General features: G+C 47.1%; 1 protein-coding gene across 2 annotated transcripts in view; it reads left to right on the top strand.

The window, feature by feature from the left end:
* Positions 1 to 25424, top strand: part of HPSE2 (heparanase 2 (inactive)) — a 318946-nt gene that overhangs the window by 216292 nt on the left and 77230 nt on the right. For both annotated transcript variants that reach the window (XM_043519408.1, XM_038410018.2), the window contains exon 6: positions 15084 to 15131. In XM_043519408.1, the coding sequence (XP_043375343.1) occupies positions 15084 to 15131 (48 nt within the window). The remainder of the gene's footprint in view (positions 1 to 15083; positions 15132 to 25424) is intronic.

Genomic DNA, 25424 nt, shown 5'->3' with positions numbered 1-25424 from the left:
TTAGATTATTACATAGCAGCTCCATGACATCACACCCATAGGACAGATTGCAGGTTCACTAATGTATAAATATCAACATGTACTTCTCCAAATGGATTTAGCTACTTGTCTCTGAACTTCCTTCTGTGGAATTAGGTTTTTACGGATATCCCTAGTCTTTCAGCAGCATTTGTGTGGTGGAAGAGCGACATCCTAGGCTTGGTTAGGTTATCTGCAGCTGCATGTGTTCTCTGGCCGGTCCAGTGCTCAAGTATCAAACTCTTCCTGCTTGGAGGGAATAGCAGTATGCTAACGAATAGGATGGTTTTTCTCTCTCTAGGACCTGTGGGAATGTGACTGTTTGTTTTTTCAGTGCAACACCGAAGCCTGGTCTACACTGAAATGTTTTGCTGACTTTGCTGTCAGTTTAAAATGAGGAAAAATCACTGCCCCTAACTGACACGGCTGCATCTGCAAACGCCCCAGGGCAGACAAGGTTATACAGGCAAAAAGTTATTTTGCTGATATACTTATTTTGTTCAGGGAACTAGGATGCGTTCTACTGGCAAAAGAACTGTTGCATTGGGTACAGCTGCATCTCCCCTAGGAGGGTTTGCTGGTCTTCTTATACCAGTGAGTCCCGTTCTAGAGCAGTCAAGGCTTGTTTGGTGCTCTGAGCCACACAGCACAGAAACCAGGAAGACAGTTATTCCTTAATACAGGTTTCAGAGTAGCAGCCGTGTTAGTCTGTATTCGCAAAAAGAAAAGGAGTACTTGTGGCACCTTAGAGACTAACAAATTTATTAGAGCATAATACATAATACATTCCTTAATACAGAGCACTACTCCTCAGGAGATGAGACCTGATGATAGTTCTAATATATCATTAAGGCAGAAGAGTCACCAAGAATAATCATCCTCTTGAACATTGGGAGTGTTTGGGGTGAAAGATGTTATATAAAATGTCCAATACTAATGTAAGGGGTGAAGATAACAACAACCTATAGTTAAGGCTGCTCATTACTCATTATAAGACCCTGGTTTTAGGTGCTTATAACTTTGCCAAATGTTCACCATTTGGGGTGGCTGCCACAGGCAGAAGTTGTTTGGAAGCTATTTTAAAATTATTCAGCCATTTCTCAGAATGAGGTTATATGAAAATACATTGTTTGGCCGTGTTAAAAAAAATCTTACAGACATTTAATTGAGACACTGTTAGACCTCCATGCTTTGGAGCAGGGTCTTGAAATTTGGCAGGGAAGCACCTTTGCCATTCTCATAGAAAATCTGCCAAAATCTGGCTGAGTTATGACTCATTGAAAAACCTCAGTTCACACATGCTCAGTAGAGACTTGTTAGAGTTTGGCAGCTCAAGTCTCTAAAGAGTCTGTCTGCACTAAGCATGCTCCAGCTGAGGGCTGCAGGGGCTGCTCAGGATTTCCCAAGCAATTGCAACTCCTGGCTGCTGGGGGACACTACTGTGCTGGTCATGAGAAATGGTGAGCTCTCATTGCCCCCTTGCTGCTGCCCAGGAATCAGGAAGAGAAGGAAGAACCCCCGACTGAAATGCAGAGGGACGAAGAGCTGGCATGTGTGTATGGGGTGCTTAGGATCAAATGGGGGCAAGAACTGTGCAGTTGGGAGGGGCAGATGGGAGCAGAGGGGCAGGAACCATGGGGCAGAGGAGGGAGAGGGGGTACAAATAGGAGCCGAGAGGTAGGAGCCTGGGGGGCAGAAGAGTGGGATGTTGGAGGAGATGGATAGGAGCAGAGGGGGAGGGCGGGAGCAGAGCATAGCAGTATGGGAGGGGAAGGGAGCAGGTAGAACTGAAGGGTATGAGGACCAGAGCTGGGGTCATGTGGCTGTCACGCAGTCTGCAGTGCCTCATCACCATGAATGCCAACCTCAGGGCGAACTGACAAGGAGCAGGGCACAAACCCCAAACTGCTCATATGGTCTATAATTAGCTGCACCAACCCAGTGACAAGTGTGAACTCCTAAAGCATTATAACAGTCTGACCACGGAGTCAAAGGCAGTCCCTTGGGCACTCCGCCTACTTGCCACCGAGGCAAGCTGGACTATGTGATAGATAGAAAAGGAGTACTTGTGGCACCTTAGAGACTAACAAATTTATTAGAGCATAAGCTTTCGTGAGCTACAGCTCACTTCATCGGATGAATTTGGTGGAAAAAACAGAGGAGAGATTTATATACACACACACACAGAGCTTATATGAGCAGATTCTGTCTATCCTTTAGGGCTAACCCAGGCAAAACAGCTGGGGACTCCTGGCTTATGTTTAGTAATCCTCGCCCTTCAGAGTTCAGCAGCTTAGGAATATTACATTTTTAACAGGCATTTTTATTCCCTTCCCCCAGCATTCGAGCTGTGATGGCACAAGGGCTTGGGTACATACCCTCTCCAGGCTGTGGGGGAAGCGGTCAAAAAAGTCTTTTGTCCACAATGGCTTGTCTGATGTCTGTAGACCTTCTTTGCTTGGGGAGGAGATACTCGTTCACCACAAGAGAGGTTATGTCACACTTGGTAGTGCTTCTCCCCTGACTGGGGCGGATTTACAGTCTTACCAAACATTTTTACAGTTACAGAGCAAAAGAGAACAACTTTTCTCCATCTCTTTGTATGGCAGCCTTTCAAGTATTTGAAGACCACAATCATATTCCCCCCTTAATCTCCTCTTTTCCCAACTGAACATACCCAGTTCTTGCAGCCTTTGCTCATATGGCTTGCATTCTGTCCCTTTGATCATGGGTGGCATGTGACCTTCCCATTCAGGGAGGCTAGCCCCTGGCCATGTCCCGTCTACAGGAGGCCCTACTGACCCTCTCTTCCCAGTGCCCCTAGTGCTGGGTGGCACACCCCCAGCCCTGGGTGACGTGGCCCCTGCGCCCGGGGGCCTCTCAGTGCTGGGCGGCCCCAGCCACCCCGAGTCCTGGCAGCAGGCTGGCCTGCCCTAGCCACAGTCCCAGTCTGCTTCCAGGAAGGGAGCAGCTTGCCTGAGCTGGGGCCAAGAAGGGAGCAGCAAGCAGGAAGGGGCCTGGGGGCGGAGCATGGGCAGCGCCACTTGGGGCTGTTTGGGGATGCATAGCCTCACCCGGCCTGCGATACCTGCCACCTGTGCCTTTGATCATCTTTGTCACTCGCCCCTGGATCCTTTCCAGTTTCTCTACATCCTTTCTAGACATTGGCGACCCCAACTTGACACTGTTCTCCAGCTGAGGCCTAACCAGTGCCGAGCAGAGCGATACTGTCACCTCCTGTAACTTGCGTGCTCTGCCTCTGGTAAAGCAATCCAAAATCGCATTTGCTTTTTTTACAACAGGATCGCACTGGTGACTCATGGTGGATCACAACCTCAACACAACCACCAAATCCTTCTCAGCAGTGCTGCTGCCAAGCCAGTTATCCCCCTTTCTGTATTTGTGCAGTTGGTTTTTCTTCCCTAAGTGTGGCACCTCACCTTTGTCTTTGCTGAATGTCATTGTGTCGTCTATAGCCCAGTTCTCCAGCTTATCAAGATCCCTCTAAATTGTAGCTCCATACTCCAAAGTGTTGGAAACCTCCCCGCCAGCTTCGTGTCATCTGCAGACTTGATCAGTGCGCTCTCTATTCCCACATCCAGGTCATTAGTACAGATGTTAAACAAACACCAGACCCAGAACAGATCCCAGTGGAACCCCACTTGAGACCCCCCTCCATCTGACATCATTCCATTAATAGTTACTCTGTTTGCGGTGGTTTAACCAATTCTGTATCCACTTAATGGTAGTTCTGCCAAGCCTGAATTTCTCTAGTTTATGTATCAGAATATCATGGGACTGTGTCAAAAGCCTTGTTGAAGTATAGGTATAATGTCCACCACATTTCCCACATCCATCAAACCAGTCACCCTGTCAGAGAAGGAAATCCAGCTAGTTTGGCAGGTAAATCCAGGCTGGCTGCTGGTGATCACCCCTTCGTCCTCCTAGTGTGCACACATGAAATGTTTGATACATTGCTTTAGCAGCTTCCCAGATAACGGAGTCAGGCTGACTGGTCTATGGCTCCCCGGCTCCTCCTTCCCCCTTTGTAAAGCAGGGCACCACATTAGCCCTTCTCCAGTCTTCTGGGACCTCTCCTGTTATCCATGAATTTAAGAATATAAAAACATAAGAGTGGCCATACTGAGTCAGACCAAGGGTCCATCTAGTCCAGTATCCTGTCGTCCAATAGTGGCCAATGCCAGGTGCCCCAGAGGGAATGAACAGAACAGGTAAACATCTAGTGATCCATCCCCTATTGACCATTCCCAGCTTCTGGCAAACGGAGCCTGGGGACACCATCCCTGCCCATCCTGGCTACTGGCCATTGATGGACCTATCCTCCATTAACTTATCTAGTTCCTTTTTGAACCCTGTTATAGTCTTGGCCTTCACAACATCCTCTGGCATGGAGCGCCACAGACTAATTGTGCCTTGTGTGAAAAAATACTTCCTATTGTTTGTTTTAAATCTGTTGCCTGTTAATTTCATTCAGTGACCTCTAGTTCTTGTGTTATGAGAAGGAATAAATAACACGTCCTTACTTACTTTCTCCACACACACGTCATGATTTTATAGAGCTCAATCATATCCCCCCTTAGTCGTCTCTTTTCCAAACTGAAAAGTTCCAGTCTTATTAATCTCTCCTCATACAGAAGCTGTTCTATACCCTTAATAATTTTTGTTGCCCTTTTCTGAACCTTTTCCAAGTCCAATATATCTTTTTTGAGATGGGGCAACCACATCTGCATGCACTATTCAAGGTGTGGGCATATCATGGATTTATATAGAGACAATATCATATTTTCTGTCTTTTTATCTATGCCTTTCTTAATTAGTCTCAGCATTCTGTTTGCTTTTTTGACTGCCACTGCACATTAAGTGGATGTTTTCAAAGAACTATCCACATTAACTCCAAAATCTTCCCCCCAAAATTATGTTCATCTACGTGTCTGACAGTTTTGTTCTTTACTATAGGTTTCAACCAGTTTGCCCAGCATTGAAGTCAGGTTTACTGGCCTGTAATTGCCGGGGTCACCTCTGGAGCCCTTTAAAAATCTTTTTAAAAAATTGGAATCACATTAGCTATCCTCCAGTCCTCTGGTACAGAAGCTGATTTAATGGTAGGTTACAGACTACAGTTAGTAGTTCTTCAGTTTCACATCTGAGTTCCTTCAGAACTCTTGGGTGACCATCTGGTCCTGGTGACGTATTGCTGTTTATCAGTTTGTTCCAAAACCTCCTCTAATGACTCCTCAATCTGGGATAGTTCCTCAGATTTGTCATCTAAAAAGAATGGCTCAGGTTTGGGAATCTTCCTCACATCCTAAGACATGAAGACCAATGCAAAGAATTCATTTAGCTTCTCTGCAATGGCCTTATCGTCCTTGAGTGCTCCTTTAGCATCTCGATCGTCCAGTGGCCCCACTGGTTGTTTAACAGCTTCCTGCTTCTGATGTACTTACAATTTTTTTTGCTATTACTTTCTGAGTCTTTGTCTAGCTGTTCTTCAAATTCTCTTTTGGCCTTCCTAATTATATTTTTATACTTCATTTGCCAGAGTTTATGCTCCTTTCTATTTTCCTCACTAGGCTTTCACTTCCACTTTTTAAAGCAGGGGTGGCCAACCTGTACCTGAGAAGTAGCCAGAATTTACCTATGTACATTGCCAAAGAGCCACAGTAACACCCCAGCAGCCCCCCATCCGCTCCCCCACACCCGCCAGCGGCCCTGCTGATCAGTGCCTCCCCCTCCTTCCCCATACCTCCTGCGGCATGCAGGAGGCTCTGGGGAGAGGGGAAGGAGCGAGGACATGGCAGGCTCAGGGAAGGGGGCAGGAAGGAGCAGGGGCTTTGGGGGAAGGGGTGAAGTAGGGGCAAGACCTGGGGCAGAGCCAGGGGTTGAGCAGTGAGCCCTCACCCCACAGCACATTGGAAAGATGGCGCCTGTAGCTTCAGCCCTGGAATCAGCACCTATACAAGGAGCCACATATTAACTTCCAAAGAGCCCATGTGGCACGGAGCCACAGGTTGGCCATCCTTGTTTTAAAGGATGACTTTTTGCCTCTCACAGCTTCTTTTACTTTGTTGTTTAGCCACAGTGGCTCTTTTTTGTTTCTCTTACTATGTTTTTTTAATTTTGGGTATACATTTAAGTTAAGCCTCTAGTATGGTGTCTTTAAAAAGTTTCCATGCAGCTTGCAGGATTTCACTTTTTGCGCTGTACCTTTTAATTTCTGTTTAACTAGCCTCCTCATTTTTGTGTAGTTCCCCTTTCTGAAATTAAATGCTATCATGTTGGGCCACGGTGAGGCTTTCCCCACCACAGGGATGTTAAATTTAATTATATTACGGTCACTATTATCAAGTGGTTCAGCTCTGTTCACCTCTTGGACCTGATCCTGTGCTCCACTTAGGACTAAATCAAGAATTGCTTCTCCTCTTGTGGGTTCCAGGACTAGCTGCTCCAAGAGGCAGTCATTTAAGGTGTCAAGAAACTTTATCTCTGCATCCCTTCCTGAGGTGACATGTACCCAGTTAATATGGGGATAGTTGACCCTTGGGGTAAGTTTGTTGTCTGCTGTGTGTGTGTTTGTTGTGGTGTGCTTGTTGCTGGACTGAAATATACCATGTGGTCTGTTTGTTCGGGGGACTGTGTGCTGACCATGGTGCTAGGCAAGGCTGAGAGCCCCTGCTAGACAAGGCTGAGTGGGTTTGGGGTGCAGGAGGGGGCTCCAGGCTGCGGGGTGGGGCCAAGGGATTCAGAGTGCAGTAGGGGGCTGTGGGTTGAGGCAGGGGATTGGGGTTCAGGAGGGGGTATTGGCTCTGGGCTGGGGATGAGGGGTTCAGGGTGTGGGAGGGAGCGTGAGGGGTGTGGCTGGGGTTGCAGGCTCTGGAGTGGGGCCAGGGATGAGGGCTTTGGGGTGGAGGGATCTCTGGATTTGGAGGGGGCTCAGGGCTGGGGCAGAGGGCTTACCTTGGCTGGCTCCCGGTCAGTGCACAGCAGGGCTAAGGTGGGCTCCCTGCCTGTCCTGGCTCCACGCTTCACCCTGGAAGTGGCCAGCAGGTCCGGCTCCTAGGCGAGGGCGGGGGGGGGGTCAGGAGGTTCCACGTGCTGCTCTTGCCAGCAGGTACCTCCTCCCAGCTCCCATTGGCCGCGGCTCCCGGTCAATGGGAGTGCAGAGCCGGTGCTCGGGGTGGAGGCAACATGCAGAGCCCCATGGCTCCTAGGAACCGGACCTGCTGGCTTCTTCTGGGGATGCAGCACGGTGCCAGGACAGGTAGGGACTAGCCTGCCTTAGACCCGCAGCACCACTGATTGGACTTTTAACAGCCCAGTCAGTGGTGCTGGCCAGAGCCACCAGGGTCCCTTTTTGACCGGGCGTTCTGGTCGAAAACCTGATGCCTGGCAACCCTACCCAAAAGGACAGTTGTTAGTACCTTTAATCACATCTAAGAATCAGTCAGACAAGGAGGGTTTCTTTCTAAAATCTCTCTCCAGCTAAAAGGTGGAGGAACAAGGGATGTTGTGCAAATGAAACCTTTACTTAATGACATTTGAAATGTTTTAACTGTCCCCATCCCCTTATCATAATAAACAGTTAAAAGGTTGTTGAATGTTGCTTTCGCCCTGATACTAAGCAGGATGTGGTCTCTGTACACCAAACCCGAATCTTGTTTAACACTGGTTAATGTTGGCCAATGACAAGGTCATGTTAACATCTTTGACTCTTTGGGCCCATTTATGCCATCAAAATTAATATAAAGCAAAGATGAGACAATCAAGTGAAAAAACTTCAGGGGAAAAAAGGGACAGTTTTGGAACTCTTCTTACTCTTTCTGCATAATACCAATTTTCAGACTACTGTGAAAGATTCTAATTCTGCTCAGGGTTCAATTTTGTGTTTATTTTGTACAAATATCAGTAAAATGGCAAAAACCAAAGGCTTAAAGATCTCATTAAACTTAAAACTTCTGACTCATCTTTAACTATGGAGTTTAACTAAGAGTAGGTTTCAGAGTAGCAGCCGTGTTAGTCTGTATTCGCAAAAAGAAAAGGAGGACTTGTGGCACCTTAGAGACTAACAAATTTATTTGAGCATAAGCTTTCGTGAGCTACAGCTCACTTCATCGGATGCATCGGATGAAGTGAGCTGTAGCTCATGAAAGCTTATGCTCAAATAAATTTGTTAGTCTCTAAGGTGCCACAAGTCCTCCTTTTCTTTTCACTAAGAGTAGTGATCCTTAACTTCCCTCGCAGAGCAAGAGCTAGGGATGACAAGCACTCGATAAGGATTCTTACTAGTGTATAATGTAATTCCTGTGTAGCCATTGCTGGCATGTACATACAGTACACCCTCGCTATAGCGCTCTTCACAATAACGAACCTTGGCCTACAACGAACCTGGTCCCTGGATCCCGCCTCAAGCCCCACTGCAGTGCTAGGGCTGGCAGAGCTGTCAGCCTCCACCCCCACGGATCGATAACGAACTCCTGGCGATAAAAAAGAACTGGCTTGCATCCCGAGGGGTTCATTAGAGTACGGGTGAGCTGTGCTTGACTAGCCTTGGTTCAGGAGACATTGTTATTGTTAGAGTAGCACACAGAGGCCCCATAGCGTTAGTCATCAATTTAAGGCCAGAAGGGACCGTTTATGATCATCCAGGTCTTTGAGCTGCAGTGTCTCTTTGGAAAAGTATCCAGTCTTGCCTAAAAGGCTGCCAGGGATGGAGAATCTACCCCCTCTAAGTTGTTAATGAATCAGTGCACAAACCTGCACCTCATTTCTAGTCTGAATTTGTCTAGCTTCAGCTGCCAACCACTGGATCTCAGTCTGCCTTTTCCTGATAAATTAAAGAGCCACCTATCACCAGAAATCTCTGCCCGATGAAAATACTTTTAGACCCTGAGCCCTTTGAAAAAATAGCAGGTGTTCAGGTCAGGATGGACAAAAATTGATCTTTTTTAAAAAGTTAAAAATGTGATTGAAATCAGGTTATTGAAATTAAAGATGGGTTATTTATAAAAATATACCTACTTAAAATAAAATTTGAAATTGACAAAATATAACCCATTAAAGCTATTTAAACGCATGAGCTGCTCAGTGGGGCTGCTGGGGGGTGCTGAGCACCCACTATTTTCCCCAGTGGGTGCTCCAGAACCAGAATTGGCGCCTATGATTGCAGCATAACAATAATGCACCCTGCAAGTTCTTAGCATGTGTAGGGGACAGTTCTAATTCAAAAAGTTGAGGAAACAACTAAATGGTCAACCATTTGGGATCTGATTTTGACCACCAGGGATGAATTAGTTGTGAACGGGAAGGTAGTCGGGAACTTGGGAGGAAGTGATCGTGATCTGATAGAATTCAAGATCCTCGGAAACAGCCAAACTGGGCTTCAGACAGGCGATTTCAACCAACTTCGAAAAATAGCAGGCGAGATGCCATGAAAAGACCAGTTAAGAAGAAAAGGAGTCGAAGGAGACTGGCAGTTCCTAAAAGCTGTAAATTGGAGACTCAACATCAAACTATTCCAACACAGAAGAAAGATAAGAGCCACAGGAGGCCAGTTTGGCTGCACAAGGAGCTTTTTAGCTATCTAAAAACCAAAAGGGATCCATAAAGGAAATGGTGGGAGGCGCATGTCCCCAAGTAAGTAGACAAGGGAATAGCCTGCACATCTTGAAGGGACTATTCAAATTAAGTGGCTCATCAAGGAACATTTAACTCACAATGGACCATGGGAGACGCCTATCTACAGATAAGGCTTTCCTGCTTTGACTGAGTGAAGTCATGCGTAGACATTTCACTTGCTCTTGTGACTGCAAACTCCATCTTTTACCTGTAATTTGCCACTAACTGTGCTGAGGGCTTTTTTTGAAACAATGAGTTTCCCTCCACATGGAGGAAGATATAAAAGGCCCTGGAAACATCTCCATTTTACCTCTTTCTTGCTCAAGCCTCTGGACTATGGACTTATACTAATAGGAGCATCTATTGAATGGACTGAGGACCTTCCAATGATTTGGAAGCAACCAGAGACTTGACTTAAGTTAGCAGTTTATTCCATCACTGCTACAAGCCTGAACCAAGAACTTTGCAATTATTATATTGTGACAAAGTTCCTGCTCTACCTTGGTGGGTCTTGCGCTTATTGGCGGATTTGCTCGCCTTGGAGCTTCACGGCAGCCCTCAGCTTGGCCGTTTTTCTGAACCCACCGTCCAGGTCAACTCCTCCTGTGTCTGACCAGGAGTTGGGAGGATTTGGGGGGAACCCGGGCCCACCCTCTACTCCGGGTTCCAGCCCAGGGCCCTGTGGAATGCAGCTGTCTAGAGAGCCTCCTGGCTACAGCTCCAGCTACAACTCCCTGGGCTACTTCCCCATGGCCTCCTCCCAACACCTTCTTTATCCTCACCATAAGACCTTCCTCCTGGTGTCTGATAATGCTTGTACACCTCAGTCCTCCAACAGTCCACGTTCTCACTCTCAGCTCCTAATGCCTCTTGCTCCCAGCTCCTCACACGCACACCACAAACTGAAGTGAGCTCCTTTTTAAAACCCAGGTGCCCTGATTAGCCTGCCTTAATTGATTCTAGCAGCTTCTTGATTGGCTGCAGGTGTTCTAATCAGCCTGTCTTAATTGTCTCCAGAAGGTTCCTGATTGTTCTGGAACCTTCCCTGTTACCTTACCCAGGGAAAAGGGACCTACTTAGCCTGGGGCTAATATATCTGCCTTCTATTACTCTCCTATAGCCATCTAGCCCGACCCTGTCACAGTATGTATTTGATTCCTTTAACCAATTTTAACTCTCACCTTTCTTTCTTTCTTTCTTTCTTTCTTTCTTTAAATAAACCTTTAGATTTTGGATACTAAAAGATTGGCAACAGTGTGATTTTTGGGTAAGATCTGAGTTGTATATTTAACTGGGTTTGTACCTGGTCCTTTGGGATCAGAAGAACTCTTTGTTTGATGAAACTGGTTTTAAAGAAAAAACAACGAGGAGTCCTTGTGGCACCTTAGAGACTAACAAATTTATTTAGGTATAAGCTTTCGTGGGCTAAAACCCACTTCATCAGATGCTTGGAGTGAAAAATACAGCAGCAGGCATATATACACAGTATATGAACAGATGGGAGTAGCCTTACCAAGTCGGAGGTCAGTGCTAATGTGGCCAATTCAATTAAGGTGGAATAGGCCACTTCAGTTAAGGTGGAATAGGCCACTTCCACCTTAACTGAACTGACCTCCTAAGCCCTGACCCCCCACCCCCACTTAGTAAGGCAACTCTCATCTTTTCATGTGCTGTAATATTTATATTGCTTACTGTATTTTTCACTCCATGCATCTGATGAAGTGGGTTTTAGCCCACGAAAGCTTATGCCTAAATAAATGTGTTGGTCTCTAAGGTGCCACAAGGACTCCTTGTTGTTTTTACTGATACAGACTAACATGGCTACCACTCTGAAACCTGTCACCATGCAAGGCACTGGTTTTAAAGAATCACTCATCTTTAAAGTCTAGTGTCTGGGTGTTGAATCCAGGACTGGAATGCCTCAGGAAACTGCTTTTCTGACTTCTTGTTAGCCCGTGTGGTGAGACAGAAGTTTACTTTTGTTGCTGGTTTGGTATACCAAATGGGAGAGTAATTGCCAGTTTGGGGGTTCATCTGCCTTATTTCTCAGCAGTTTGTCCTGAATTTGGTATTCTCAGTTGTGATCCATGAAGGCACGGTGACAGGGGTCAACAAGCATGTGGACAAGGGGGATCCAGTGGATATAGTGTACTTAGATTTTCAGAAAGCCTTTGAAAAGGTCCCTCACCAAAAGCTCTTAAGCAAAGTAAGCTGTCATGGGATAACAGGGAAGGTCATCTTATGGATTGGTAACTGGTTAAAAGATAGGAAACAAAGGGTAGGAATAAATGGTCACTTTTCAGAATGGAGAGAGGTAAACAGTGGTGTCCTCCAGGGGTCTGTACTGGGACCAGTGCTGTTTAACATATTCATAAATGATCTGGAAAAATGGGTAAACAGTGAGGTCTCAAAATTTGCAGATACAAAACTTGCAGATACAAGATAGTTAAGTCCAGAGCAGACTGTGAATTATAAAGGGCTGTCTCAAACTGGGTGACAACAAAATGGCAGATGAAATTCAATGCTGATAAATGCAAAGTAATGCACATTGGAAAACATAATCCCAACTATACATATAAATGATGGGGTCTAAATTAGCTGTTACCACTCAAAAAAGAGATCTTGAAGTCATTTTGGATAGTTCTTTGAAAACATCCACTCAATGTGAAGTGGCAGTCAAAAAACCACACAGAATGTTGCAAATCATTCAGAAAGGGATAGATAATAAGACAGAAAATATCATATTGCCTCTATATAAATCCATGGTAAGCCCACACCTTGAATAGTGCGTGCAGATGTGGTAGCCCCATCTCAAAAAGAGATGTATTGGACTTGGAAAAGGTTCAGAAAAGGGCAACAAAAATGATTGGGGTATAGAACGGCTTACATCTGAAGAGAGATTAATAAGACTGGGACTTTTCGCTTGGAAAAGAGATGATTAAGGGGGGGTATGATATAGGTCTATAAATCACGACTGGTGTGGAGAAAGTAAATAAGGAAGTGTTATTTACTCCTTTTCATTACATGCCCTAGGGGCCACCAAATGAAATTAATTGGCTGAATGATAAAAGTGAGGGGCATACACTGCAAGGGATTTCTCTCCCTGTCCATCTTCCTCTTTGCCCCTAAGAATTACAAAAGAACAAACTGCTGGACTTTGGTCTGAAAATTTTGGTCAGTAATATAGCTGGGAGAACGTGGTAAGGAATTTACCTGGAATTAAATCTAGTTTGTTACATTAGGAAGTACTTATCTTTCTTTTTCTTATAAACAATGCTGACTTTTATGCCTCATGACTTGTACTTAGTCTTATTTAAAATCCTATCTGCCTTTGCTAATAAACTGGTTTTATTGTTTAATCCAATCCAGTGTGTTTAAATTACATTGTCTGGGTAACTCCATTTTGGGTGGCAAGTTGTGTATTGTTCCCTTAGCGGGACAATGGGCCTAATATCTCTGGACTGTCCGGGAAATGGCTGAATGGTTCAGAACATACATTTTGGGGAGGAATCTGGGACTGGGGATGTGTTGTGGTCACCCTGCAGTAGTAACCGAGGCTGGTGAGAACCAGAATGTGGCTGGCAGGCTGCAGTTACCCACAGACACAGGGGCATCTGCATGCTGGTGGCTGTTTGTGAGCAAGCCAGGTTGGGAGCTACAGCAGGAAGGCATTGCAGGGCCCCCCAGGTTACAGGGCAAGTGATGAGACTGGTCTGGAGAACACTCACGCATGTCACAATAGTTACAGTGTGACTTCCCAAAAATATCACAGTACAATGAGCACTGCTGAACACATGCACACAACTGTCATTAAAATATACAAATCAATATTTTTGTATGAATATTTATAATGTGTTTTATAACAAACTAGTCACAGACTGTGCATTGCAGTGTGATTTTGGGGGGCATGGTTTCTGATGTGTGCATTGAGGGTGAAGGTATTGATGACTAGAGGTGCCATTAGTATGTTGGTGGCAGTAAGCTAATGCTTGGAGGCTGGCGGTGTGCTGGGTGTGAATGGTACCTATAATCTATAATCTCCTTGTTTTTGGCATTAGGCGTGTGAGGAAATACACTTGAACAGCCTTAACTCTAATTTAACATGAGTGTTGTGTGGGGATGAGCTCTTCCATAGGCTTAGACTTCTGAGTCATGAACTATCAAGAGACTACTTCATGCACATACCTTATTGGAACCTTAACTATGGAGCTCCTAAAGTGCCTCCATAATCCTCCTAGATCTGACGTCCTGAAAGAATACTCAAGGCCTTGATCTTGGGTTAGCTTTCTGCTCCTCCTGTGCTCTGAGCTGGAGATGCAACAGACACTTATAATAATTGGTTGGTTTCAGAGTAGCAGCCGTGTTAGTCTGTATTCGCAAAAAGAAAAGGAGTACTTGTGGCACCTTAGAGACTAACAAATTTATTAGAGCATAAGCTTTCGTGAGCTACAGCTCAAAACACAAGACACAAATCAGACGTCAAGAATTATAACATTCAAAAACCAGTTGGAGAACACTTCAATCTCTCTGGTCACTCGATCACAGACCTAAGAGTGGCTATACTTCAACAAAAAAGCTTCAAAAACAGACTCCAACGAGAGACTGCTGAATTGGAATTAATTTGCAAACTGGATACAATTAACTTAGGCTCGAATAGAGACTGGGAATGGATGAGTCATTACACAAAGTAAAACTATTTCCCCATGAAGAAAAGGAGTACTTGTGGCACCTTAGAGACTAACAAATTTATTAGAGCATAAGCTTTCGTGAGCTACAGCTCACTTCATCGGATGCATTGAGCTGTAGCTCACGAAAGCTTATGCTCTAATAAATTTGTTAGTCTCTAAGGTGCCACAAGTACTCCTTTTCTTTTTGCGAATACAGACTAACACGGCTGCTACTCTGAAACCTATTTCCCCATGTTATTTCTCCCCCCACCCCACCCCCCACTGTTCCTCTGATATTCTTGTTAACTGCTGGAATTAGCCTACCTGCTTGTCACCATGGAAGGTTTTCCTCCTTTCCCCCCCCTGCTGTTGGTGATGGCTTATCTTAAGTGATCACTCTCCTTACAGTGTGTATGATAAACCCATTGTTTCATGTTCTCTGTGTGTGTGTATATAAATCTCTCCTCTGTTTTTTCCACCAAATGCATCCGATGAAGTGAGCTGTAGCTCACGAAAGCTTATGCTCTAATAAATTTGTTAGTCTCTAAGGTGCCACAAGTACTCCTTTTCTTTTTGCGAATAATTGGTTGGTTGGTTCTTTCCATTTAAGGATACAGTGATCCAGCTCAGCAGCAGCCGGAGCAGTGACTGTGTCTGCCATTATGTGAGTTGGAAGGAGTGTCTGTTGCATTTGGATGTGTCATGCGCTCATCAACCGCTGTCACAGTATCAGGCTTACATGGTTTCTTCATTTGTTTCCTATAGGTTCATGAAGGTGGCTGGCCGCACAGTGGATGCTGTTACCTGGCAACAGTAGGTATTCACCATTCCTTTTACTTTCCCAAACTAGCAACTGTGCAGCAATGAGATGTTGTTTAGGGCAGAGTTAACATCTTGTCTAGATTCAAAATGGTCACCGTGAAAGGGACAGACCCCCTGGAAGCTACCTCCTCAGCCACTTAAGTGGAGGGAAAGGCCATCCTCTGGCAGCTGAATAGGAAACATGCCATGGCAGGGATGCATTAGCCTTTTCTGTTGCCCTGCACTGAGTCTGTAAGTATCTACCTGGGGAACAAATATTTAATAATGGGTTCTCCAGACTAGCAGACGGCTCTACAAAGAGCCAGCGGCTGGAAGGTGAAGCTGGATAAATTAAGGCTGGAAATATGGTGTACATTTTTAACAGTGAATGTAATTATCCATTGGGACAACTTAGCAAGGGCTGGGATGGATCTCCAGCACTGGCACTGCTTTCCTAAAGGATCTGCGCTAGGAATTATGTTGGGGCTGTTCTCTGGCCTGTGCTATATAGGAGGTCAGCCTAGGTGATCACAGTGACTCTTCGGGTCTTGGAATCTCTGAATAACCAGTCACTCCTCCCAGGCTACCAAATTGTTCTACCAAATTGCAGGAAGTGGAAAAAACTCTTCCCCAAGCTTCATTTGTTGCCTGGGTTCCTGATACCTAGTAGGGTAGGCAGACAGCTTCAGGGCTAGGCCAGGCTGCACTGGACAGGTGAGCAGAAAGCTGCATGTGGTGTGTCACTGGACAATTTGAAAGTCCTTCTGTGTATCCTGCTTCTCTTTGCACCTCTGGTTGTGGCCTCTCACCTGCTGGTGGCCTGGATCTAAACCCACCAGAGCCAGAGGGAGAAAACTCAGTCCAATGGAAAATACATTATTGCCCCAGGAGTAATGTAGAGCTGGGTTCTCTGCCATCCCTACATAGGAAACAGAGACTGGGTGTCCAGGGGGAATCCACCTATAGGAATAACCTTTAAACCACTACACAGCACTGTAACTAGGATACAGGGCTGGAGAATAGATTCCATGGAAATCTTTTATGCAAACTCCCAGATTCCAGTCCAGGATGGGATTGTCAGTGAGAGGTTAATGCTTGATTTCTCACTGACTCCCCAAATTACAAAATGAGTGTTAATAGCGCCATTGCATGGTAGAGAGGCTTGGAGCATGTTCGTGTGTCATGGGTAAGGTGAAGATTTTGTCAGGGATATTTTTAGTAATGTCAGGGACAGGTCACAGCGAATAAAGAAAAATTCCTGGAAGCCTGTGGCCTGTCCCTGACTTTTACTGAAAATATCCCTGACCAAATGGGGAGCCCAGCTGCCTCCAGAGGTTGGATAGCTGTGGGGGGCCACTCCGAGCTATGGGGGTCCCCCCTGCCTGTGGGGGCTTGGAGCTCCAGGTTTCCAGGGCTTTGAGCTCTGGGGTCCCCCCGCCACCTGTGGAGGCCAGGAGCTTTGAAGGATCCCCGGTGACCGCAGTAGCTCAGAACTCTGGGGCCCCGCCACCCTCGGCAGCTCAGAGCTCGGGGGCCATCCCCTGTGTTGTCTGGGAGCTGCGGAGGCCCCGCTGCGGTCAGGAGCTGTGGCCCCACCACCCATGGTGGTAGGGAGCTCGGGAGGGCCCCACTGGCTGTGTTGGCCAGGGGCTGCAGGGGTGGGGTGCTGCCTGCAGCAGCTCAGACCTCCAGGGGGTCCCCACTACCCACCTCCGCTGGGGCCCCATTACCCGTGTTGGCTGGGAAATATGCCGGGGTCCCGGCACCCATAGCCACAGGGAGCTGCAGGGCTACTCCACCGCCCACTGCGGCCAGGAGCTACTGCCTGTGGTGGCTGGGAACTCTGGGGGGCCCTGGCACCCGCAGAGAGGGAGCAGTGGGGGAACCCTGCAGCTTCCGGCTGACAGGGCTGAATTCATGGATTCCGTGACTTCCATGAAAAAATCATAGCCTTAGTCATGGACAAATAGTGGGAATGCCTCATGCCAGACTGCCTGAGCTGTCCTGTGTACCCTAATCATGGGCGGTGCGTGAACCACCAGCTGCGGGACGCTAGCTCCCAGCCAGTTCCACCCCCCCTACACGAGGACCCGGGGGGCACAAGGCCCCCTTCCCTGGCCCCCAAGCACAGGGCAGGCAGTGCACAGCCCCCGAGCAAAGGGCGAGCGGCGCAGCCCCACCCCAGCCCACCCATGCACAGGGCGCCCCAGTGCCTCCAGCCTCACCCACCCCTCCCCAGCACTGGGCGGCCTCAGCCACTCCAAGTCCTGGCCGCCCTAGCCCCAGCACGCTGCTTCCCTGGAGAGGAGCAACATGCCGGGGCTGGGGTCAAGGGGGAAGGGCAAGTACTAAGCAGAGCTTGGGGGAGGAGCATGGGTGGGGCCGTGCGGGGCTGTTTGGGTAGGCACAGCCTTCCCCAGCCTATGGGATGTGCCGCCCATGACCCCAATCCTGCTAGAGAGTCAGAAACCACTACCTGTGATCCAGGGAGCGTGCTGAGCCCCAGCGACTCCCCTGACAATGAGGGGTATGTTAAAAACCAAACCCTGACTAGCGGCACTGGCCACCATAGGATTGGCTTTTTTTGGTATAAATTATTCCATGTCCTCTCCCCTTCCCCATGAGCATCAGCTTTCCCGGTTCGTCTTTGAGTGCTTGCACAGGCACGTTCCACTGTAGGTGCGCACCTTGTGCACAGTGATCGGAGAATGTTACCCTCCGCGGGACTCAGCGGGGTGCTCCGAGAGTCCTCTGTCACCACCCTGGTTTGAGAGGGCAGAGCCACCTTGCCCCCTCTCAGCTCCTTCTTACTGCCACCGATGGCTGTCAGAGCAATGCCAGGCTGCTTGCGACAAATGCGTCCCTCACTCCTGTATGTATATAGCCTGTTGCTGTTAGAAATTAGCCAGTTCTCAGTGCTAGGTTTGCATTTTAGGCCTTTTTTGACCACTTTTTATCTTTCGGTACCAGGATCGGTACCAGAACGATGCCCGGCTCTCCAGGGTTACGTCCTCCTGGACTTGTGCTAAGCCTGTGCCAGTCGGCGACCCACACCTGGCCTGCTTACAACATTTGGGAAAATCCCACATTAATGACAAATGTCCTGTTTGTAAAGGGACCAAGCCCCACTCAAAGAAAGACAACACCGAGGCTCACGTGCTTACTTACGGAAGCAGCGCTTTGCCGTCCATCAGAGTCATCACCTGGGGAAAGCGCCCCCAGTAAGTCAGTTTCAGTGTGGAGTGCCCCACTGGAGATGTCCTCTCTCCCATTTGCCGGTACTGAAGAAAAGGCTCAGCCTTTCCTCAGGTTCGGTACCAGAGCCATGTAGAGGCAGAGACTCTGTGAAACATTCAGGGGAGAAGCTGCCCCTGGAGCACTTCTCGCCTAGGGAGAGGAGATTGCTCCTCTGGAACCTGTGCCAGGTCTGTCGAGGCCATCCCCTGAAAGATCTCTGCAGTGCCACTCCCAACCACTCTGGAGACATGCGCAGCCACAAGGGGCCTGCTTAGTCTCTTGATACCTGTTCACAGGTGGTACAAGAAGGTTTATAACCAGTACCGACGCCTGCAGTACCTACCTTGCTGCATCAAGAGCCTGCAGCATTGTTTGTTACCTCCCAATCTCCACAAAAGCTGGAGCAGTCAAGGGGCAAACCTCCGACGGTGTCGCCGGTACTGCCACCCCTCTCAGTGTCAGCGGGTTCTGCCCCTCCATTGTCAGAGCTATCAGACTCTTCTTCTGCTGACTCGGAGGTGTGATCATCCATACCCTGTGATGGGTTCGGTCACAGAGACCCCCTTGGGACTGTCACATAGTATGCTGCGACTACCTCTGAGCCTGTTTTACCTGCCAGTTTGGGCCTCCAGAACCCTGTCTTGTTGAGCAAGACACACCAGCCTGCTGCAACCCGGACTCAGGGTCTGAACCACACTCCCAAAACTGCAGACTTTTAACTGAAAAACAGCTTAGCAAGTGCACCTGTCTCCAGCTCCCAAACACCCAGCTCCTAATGGGATCCAATCCCCAAATAAATCCATTTTACCGTGTATAAAGCTTATACAGGGTAAACTCATAAATTGTCCACTCTCTATAACACTGATAGAGAAATATGCACAGCTGTTTGCTCCCCCAGGTATTAATCACTTACTCTGCATTAATTAATAAACAAAAGTGATTTTATTAAGTATAAAAAGTAGGATTTAAATGGTTTCAAATAATAACAGATGGAACAAAGTAAGTAAAGCAAAAACATGCAAGTCTAAGCCTAATACATTAAGAAACTGATTACAGATAAATTTTACCCTCAGAGATATTCCAATAAGCTTCTTTCATAGACTAGACTCCTTCCTAGTCTGAGTCCAATCCTTTCCCCTGGTACAGTCCTTGTTAGTTCCAGCTCAGGTGGTAACTAGGGGAATTGTCATGACTGCAGCCCCAATTGTTCTGTTCCACCCCCTTTAATAGCTTTGGCACAAGGTGGGAATCCTTTGTCTCTGTGTTCCCACTCCTCCTTCTAAATGGAAAAGCACAAGGTTAAAGATGGATTCCAGTTCAGGTGACATGATCACATGTCCTGTGAGACTTCATTACCCACTCGCTGGCACACACTATACAGGAAATCTTACAAGTAAACAGAGCCATTTACAACCAATTGTCCTGGTTAATGGGAGCCATCAAGATTCCAAACCACCATTAATGTCCCACACTTTGCATAATTACAGTAGAACCTCAGAGTTATATTTCGTACTCCTAGTTTCAGATACAAGCATGATACATTCATACAAATAGGATGACCACACTCAGTAGATTATAAGCTTTGTAATGATACCTTACAAGAGACCTTTTGCATAAAGCGTATTCCAGTTACATTATATTCACACTCATAAGCATATTTTCATAAACATATAGAATGCAATGTCACAAGCTTCCACAAAAGCTGGAGCAGTCAAGGGGCAAACCTCCGATGGTGTTGGCAGTACTATCACCTCTCTCAGTCTCAGCAGGTTCTTCCCCAAGATCAGTACCAACCAGCCAGAAGTCTCTCAGGCAGATTCTTCACCACAAGACATAGGTCAGCCACCACCTCAAAAGTCTGTGGCATTCTCGTTTCATGGGGCGCTGGAACCATGTTTATAGTGTGGCTGCTGAGAACTATTGAACCAAACTGTAAACCCTGGATACTGTAATGGAAACCATTTTAAGCCAGGGGGTGCGGCAGCCCGTCCCCGTCCCCCGCCCCGGACCTCTAGTTCCAGCACCTGTGTCGTCTCATCACCAGATGAGGTGTTGAGCCAGCGAGTGATTCCCTGCTGCCAGAGGACGACAGGGGCTCATCCAGATCTACTGAGAAGTATGGCCTGTGTGCTTGACATCCAGGCAGAGGAGGGGCGTGGATGTTCCCACAAGCTGGTGGACATTCTGGTATCGAAAGTCCCTGCCAGGGTAGCTCTGCCAGCCAACGAAGCCATCATGGAGCCAGCTGAGGTGTTTTGGCAGACGCCTTCCTCCTGGCCTCCCATGGCAAAGTGAACTGAGAGGAGGTGCTACATCCCCTTAAAGGGGCATGACCATTTCTGCTCTCCTCCCTCCTCAGGTTACCTTAATGGCAGCTGCCAATGAGCAGGAGAGACGGGGACAACAGGCATTGATACCAAAAGACAAAGATTTGAAGAGGTTGGATCTGTTTGATCACAAGCTTTATTCAGCAGGAAGTCTGCAACTCAGGATTGCAAACCAAGAGTCACCCTGAGTCATGGGGAAAACAAAATGTAAAGAGAAGTTACCAGAGGACTGTAGACAGGTGTTTACAGGAATGATGGAAGAAGGTAAGCTGGTCGCCAGGACTGCTGTCCAGGACAGTTTAGATAGTGCAGACTTGGCTGCTCGAACCATGGCGTCAGCTACTACTATGAGAAGGTGTTCGTGGTTGCAGTCATCCGGGCTACCGCCAGAAGTCCAGCAGACCATCCAGGACCTGCCTCGTTTTCAGAAAAAAATGAATGATAGACTCCATCGCCTAAAAGATTCCAGGGCAACACTAAAATCTCTTGAAATCTGTAGTCCAGTAATGAAAGGGAAACAATTTCATCTACAGCAGCTGTACAGGCACAAAGTTTGTGCTCCCCGATCCCAAGATCTGCCAAAGAGAAAGGGCTGGGTCATAGGAAGTGTCCTCTCCGGCTCATCCCATCCAGCAGCCTTGTCCAAACAGCCATTTTGATGGGCTGGTTGAGGGCAGAGCACCAGTTACTATAGTTCTGTTGGTTCCCCACCTTTCATTTCCCAATTCCTTATCCCACTTCCTAAGTGCTTGGATCTTAAGCATGGTGGAACTGGAATATGCCCTCCAATTCATTTTCCCCCCACCCCTTCCCTCTTCAGGAACCACTCTCAAGAGATTGTCCTTCAACACGAGGTGTAGTCTCTTCTTCAGGCAGGGGCCGTAGAGGAAGTCCTGTTGTACCTCAAGGGGAAAGGCTATTCCCATAACTTCTTCATTCCCAAGGCAAAAGGAGGCTATGACTGGGGTCCCAGGGAGCCACACTGAAGTTACTCAATTAGGGTAAACTGCAAAGAATGGGGCAAACAATCCCCAAAGCTGGTGAATATTCCAATACTTAGATTTACCAAACCAGCACAAAACAGCTTCTATAGTACCTCCCTGGTTCTCCAAAAGCCAACAACACAGATCCCTTAAAGCAACCCAGCCTCAGGCCTCCACTCAGACACCCAAGTCAAATGTGATGGGGATTATTGGAAATCTTATTCATCATATAAGAAAGTTCTACCAATCCCAAAGGATCGGACACATTACCTCCCAGGTTAATGAATATTTCAGATCTTACCCAAATACACACTTACAGCCAATCCTTATTAACTAAACTAAAATTTATTTAAAAAGAAAAAAGGGAGTATTGGTTAAAAGACCAGCATACATACAGACATGAGTACAGTTCTGAGATCAGATTCATAGTAGAGATGGTGAGCTTTGTAGTTGCAAAGAGTTCTTTCCGAATTAATCCGTAGGTTACAGTCCAATGTTCATATTTAGGGTGATCCAGATTAGGAGTGGAGATCTCAGTTTTATTGATTTAAGCTTCCTCTGCATGAAGCATCAAACAGATCTGAGATTAAAAGACTCTTGGGACCTGATCCTTTTTTATAGTTTTCTAGCAGCCCCTGGACCATACAGTCCTGGGTGATGTAACCTTTTGTTTCCCAAACATCACTGGTAATCAACCACATGGATTAACATAAGGTAATTTATCCATTAAGTAGCTCATATACAGCTTTAAAGAGACATATAGTCAATGACACAATTTCACCCAAGATTCATCTAAATGTTAATATTTCCTTTTGATCGCTGAATCAATAGCTATAGTAATAGACAGGAACTGTCTGTTTACATGGGTAACATCTAACAGGATATAAGTAAACACATACAATTAGTATCACCTCTAATTCTCTAACCATACAGGTTTGCATTTCAAAGGTCTAGCCTATCTTGCATGGAATGGCCCTAATTACCATTTACATACTTTTCTAACATGTCTCTAAAGGTTGAATTTGTGTCATTTATCCTGCAGGATGCTTAACCCTTTCTGGCCATGCGTCACAGGGGCCTCAGACCTAATTTAGATCTAAGAGTTGAACCAATTCCCAAAGAAAATAAAATTCCACCTAGTTATGCTAACTTCAATTATCCCCTCCCTGGAACAGGGGGACTGGTATGCTGTCCTTGACTTAAAGGACACTTACTTCGATGTGGCAATACACCACAACCCCTGGAAGTTTCTCAGATTTGTGGTGGATGGGTGGGAACCGTTATCAGTTCCTGGTGCTTCCATTCAATCTGTCATCTGCTGCTCGGATATTCACTAAGTGCATGACCATGATGGCAGTGCATCTATGAAAATGGGGAGTCCATATGTTCCCGCACTTGGACAACTGGCTAATCAGAGGTCAGTCTGAGGCTCAAGTGTTATCCAGAGCATCCACAGTCCTGTCCATCTTGACATGCTAGGACTCCTAGTAAATAGTGCAGAGAATAGAGTTCATGGGGCAGTCTTAGATTCCACAAAGGCCAAGGCCTTTCTGCCACAATCCAGGTTCGAAACATTATGGGACCTAGAGGTGTGGCTGAGAGCATACCCTCTCCCCACAGCATGCAACTGCCGTAGTCGCTTGGGTCTCCTGGCACCATGTGCCTAGGTAGTTCAACACACCAGGCTACATCTCAGAAAGCTGTAGGGAGGGCTAACATCTGTGTAGGCCCTGAGTCACCATCAGCTGGACAAAGTGGTTCAAGTGCCAATGTTAGTTTTGTTATCTCTGGATTGTTGAATGGACCTTCTGAAAGTTTGCATGGGGGACCCCTGTGTCCCCCTACTGCCAACCCTCACTCTAGTCATAGACACATCCTCCCTGGCTTGGGACGCTCACATGGGGTCCCTCTAGTCTCAAGACCTAAAGACTCATGTAAATGTCAGGGAGTTAAGAGTGGTGCATCTACGCGGCGCAGCCTTTCTCCCCCACATAGTAGGGGAAAATGTATTAATTCTAACAGATAATTGGGTGGCCATGTTTTACATAAACAGCCAGCGTGGAGCACAAGCCACCCAACTGTACTAGGAGGCAATTCACCTCTGGGACTTCTGCATAATGTAGCCAATTAGTTCATTTTATCATTAATTTATTGTGTGTTGTGTGATGTTATAATTAACTCGTCAGCTATGTCACATATAATCGTATGCTAAATAGAGTGAAGTTGTAGGGTTATAGAAGGATAAGACTGATAAGTAGTATTCGGTATCTAAGTAAGTAGGGCTGAAATGCAAGGCCTGTCAGATGTCAGCTTAGCCTTACTAGGCCATAGGCTTAAGAAATGCTTGACATAAGTAAGTGACCAGAGAATGACCCTAGGCTACAAGATTATGGGAAAAGATGCACCCAGGGGCGATATTGCAAAAAAATTAACACTAAGAGTAATCTTGACTACACGATACCAGGTAGTCACACTTTTCTAATACATGCCCTAATCGCGGGGTGCACTATGTGTGTAAATGCTAATGAGAATAAAAAGAACTACAAACAACCTATGAAAAATGGGGAACCCCAATATTCTTGGGGGACACAATACAAATAAGGAAAAAGAGGATAATACTTTCACACACATGTGCAGGGTCTGAGGTATAGTCAGAATCACATTATGAAAGAGGGTGCCCCGGCTGGGTAAAACGAGTTCTTTACAGGAAAATTCTGGCAGGAACCATCCCTCTACTGATAACCAATTGGCAAGGCATCCATCAGATCCTAAGAATATCATTAAGGATGTGAGTGTTGTGGGATCCCTGGGGTGCATCCTGGAACTGGGGCACTGCTGTGCCCCCATAAGTCTCCAGCCTGGGTGTCTCTTTCAGTTCTTTGCTAGTCACAAAAAGCAAACCCCTCCAGGAGCTGTTATCACTCAGTACAACCGCATGTGGAGTACCTCACCCAGCTAGATTGCATGAAGGCTCCCAAAGTCTCTCATGATTCACCCAGAGAAAGGTACCAGCCAATTCCCCTCAGCTCCCCAGCCTTAGAGGTGGATAGTGGGTGTGTGGACACCGTGGTTACTGTCTACTCGACTGTCTTGGACCTCACCACACTGAAGTCCAAGAGTCAGAGTGAAAGCAGTGGCCCTTGAGTCCAGGGCAGCACAGCCTAGCGGCCCCTGCTTTCAGGGCACTGTGGCCTAGCGGACAGAATCAAAATAGCATCCCTGAGATACAGGGCAGTGTGGCCTAGTGGCCAATACCCAAGGAGCTGCCACCAGTGGGGGTGGCGGCCTGGGTAGGGGGGCCCGGGCCCACCTGAATCCACCAGGCCCCAGCCCAGGGCTCTACCAGTGGATTTCAGATTGCACATTCTCTCCCCTCACTGCACCTGCATTCTCCTGCCTGGTGTCTCAGCCTGGGTGCTCCTCGGGGCAGCAGCTAATTGTCTTTATCCTTGAGCTGTGCCCAGCACCAAGCGCATTGCTGGGGTTTTACAAGTAATGACTTTCTGGAAGTGTGGCTCACTGGGTTACCGAGTATTGCAATGGTGTTGGCTCAGCTGGAGTGTATGGCTCCTGGGGTTTGCTGCCTGGCCAGTGGTGTTGGGGAGGGGGCTCGGAGGCCGGCTGCACAGCCCTCTCCTCTGGAAGCATGGGTTGCATTATTTATTATTTCCAAGCTCATATTGAGCAGGGGTGACCTGCATTCAGCTGGGGGGTCTGTTTCCCACGATTACACTGTGGGCAGATTGCGTTTATTTAGG

Source organism: Dermochelys coriacea, chromosome 7 (genome assembly GCF_009764565.3).
Source record: "Dermochelys coriacea isolate rDerCor1 chromosome 7, rDerCor1.pri.v4, whole genome shotgun sequence".
NCBI lineage: Eukaryota > Metazoa > Chordata > Testudines > Dermochelyidae > Dermochelys > Dermochelys coriacea.
Note: the sequence above shows the minus strand (reverse complement) of the source record. Positions and strands in the feature narration are given on the sequence as shown.